The 1,629-nt window shown below is 52.2% G+C and overlaps 1 protein-coding gene across 1 annotated transcript; it reads left to right on the forward strand.

Moving 5' to 3' along the window:
• Nucleotides 1–610: 610 nt before the first annotated feature.
• Nucleotides 611–1,084, forward strand: LOC138363595 (DDRGK domain-containing protein 1-like). The gene has a single exon (XM_069322958.1). The coding sequence runs from the start codon at nucleotides 611–613 to the stop codon at nucleotides 1,082–1,084; it is 474 nt and encodes a 157-aa protein (XP_069179059.1).
• The last annotated feature ends 545 nt before the right edge of the window (nucleotides 1,085–1,629 follow it).

The raw sequence follows: 1,629 nt of genomic DNA on the forward strand, positions 1-1,629 counted from the left end.
ATACTAACAAGGTTAGGTAAGGTCGGTGTTTTCTATGAATCTTTTTAAGGGTATCAATTATGTTCAGTATATCACCTATGCACATAGTTAATAAGTCAATATTGACTTTACGAATTTGCGAGAACGGGTTGATATATATGAGACCATTAGTGACGCCTTGTACTGCACATGATATTGCATCCTTTATTAAGATAACCTTTAAGACCACTGACGTGTTGCTGGGACACGAGCATAAACACCCAGTTGGCGACCTGAGTTCACCAGATATCCAAGTAAACCTGCCAGTGTCAGGACAAGCAAGTTTGAGTGAGTTATAAGAAGTTTGAACCTCCCCACACGCTAGGGGTGTATAAGGCCAGCCCTTAGTTGACTGGGGGAGTCCAAGGGCGAGCAGTGGCGCCCGGTACTGAGGGGCTAAGACCCGTGGGACGACCCCAACCACAGGTTGGAAGTGGGTGAACACCTGACAGTGGCGACCTCGCCAGGATACATTGAACAACAGTGGACAAGGGATTGGAAGTGCAGGGCAAGTGTATTAAGGTCGATATTGGTCTAGGTTTACACTGCTCGCTAGTGTATTCCCTGTATACAGTTACTCAATAGCCTAGAGATGGAGGATGACAGAGTAAAGAAGTTTATTGAGTCGAGGGACGGGCAGGAGTTGGAAGAGTGCACCAAGGTTCAGCTGCAGCTAGTGGCGGACCATTTTGGGTGTAGATTGAGGTCCTCCAGGGTGGCGGAGTGTCGGATTGAGATCATGGCTCAGCTCAAAGCCCGAGAGGAGGCTTCCAAGGAAGGACTGCCCCAGGTACCTGCCAGTGTTGGTGGGAACTGGAGCGACGAAGGTAGCAGTAGGGGATCCAGCGGTAGTAGCAGGAGAAGCACGAAGCTAGAGATATTGAAAATGCAGCTTGAAGCTCAGCTGAAGCGTGAGGAGCGCGAAGCTCAGCTGGAGCGAGAGGAGCGTGAGCGCGAAGCCCAGCTGAAGCGAGAGGAGCGTGAGCGCGAAGCCCAGCTGAAGCAAGAGGAGCGTGAAGCCCAACTGGAGCGAGAGGAGCGTAAGCGCGAAGCCCAGCTGAAGTGAGAGGAGCGTGAAGCCCAACTGGAGCGAGAGGAGCGTGAGCGCGAAGCCCAGCTGAAGCGGGAGGAGCGCAAGGCTCAGTTGAAGCATGAGGAGCGCGAAGCCCAACTGCAACGAGAAGATGGAGAAAAACAAATGCGACGGAAAGAAATAAAAGCAAAGAAGGAGGTTGAGATGCGTCGGGCGGAGCGTGGGCTGCCCTCAGTGTCGGCTCGGCGGGATGACCCCAAAGTCCGGGAACGCGACCTACCAACCTTTGACCCTCTAGAGGCCGAAGCTTTCTACGACCATTTTGAGAGGATAGCGACATTGAAGGAATGGCCGGAAGAGGATTGGGCTGCGTTAGTGTAGAGCAGGTTGACTGGCGAGGCCAGGGAATCTTATAACATGTTGGACCTTGAGGAATGCGCCGTTTACGACATGATCAAGAAAGCTGTGCTCCAATCGTAACGACTAACCCCGGAGGTTTACAGGAAATACTTCCGTGAGTGCACAAGAGCTTCCGGAAGGTCGTATGCTGAAACTGCTCGGGACATGGAGTGCAGGTT

The sequence above is a fragment of the Procambarus clarkii genome, chromosome 11 (genome assembly GCF_040958095.1).
Source record: "Procambarus clarkii isolate CNS0578487 chromosome 11, FALCON_Pclarkii_2.0, whole genome shotgun sequence".
In the NCBI taxonomy this organism is placed as follows: domain Eukaryota; kingdom Metazoa; phylum Arthropoda; class Malacostraca; order Decapoda; family Cambaridae; genus Procambarus; species Procambarus clarkii.

What these genes read in the sequence shown, in the direction of transcription:
- LOC138363595 (XM_069322958.1), top strand. Translation starts at nt 611, where the DNA reads ATGGAGGATGACAGAGTAAAGAAGTTTATTGAGTCGAGGGACGGGCAG.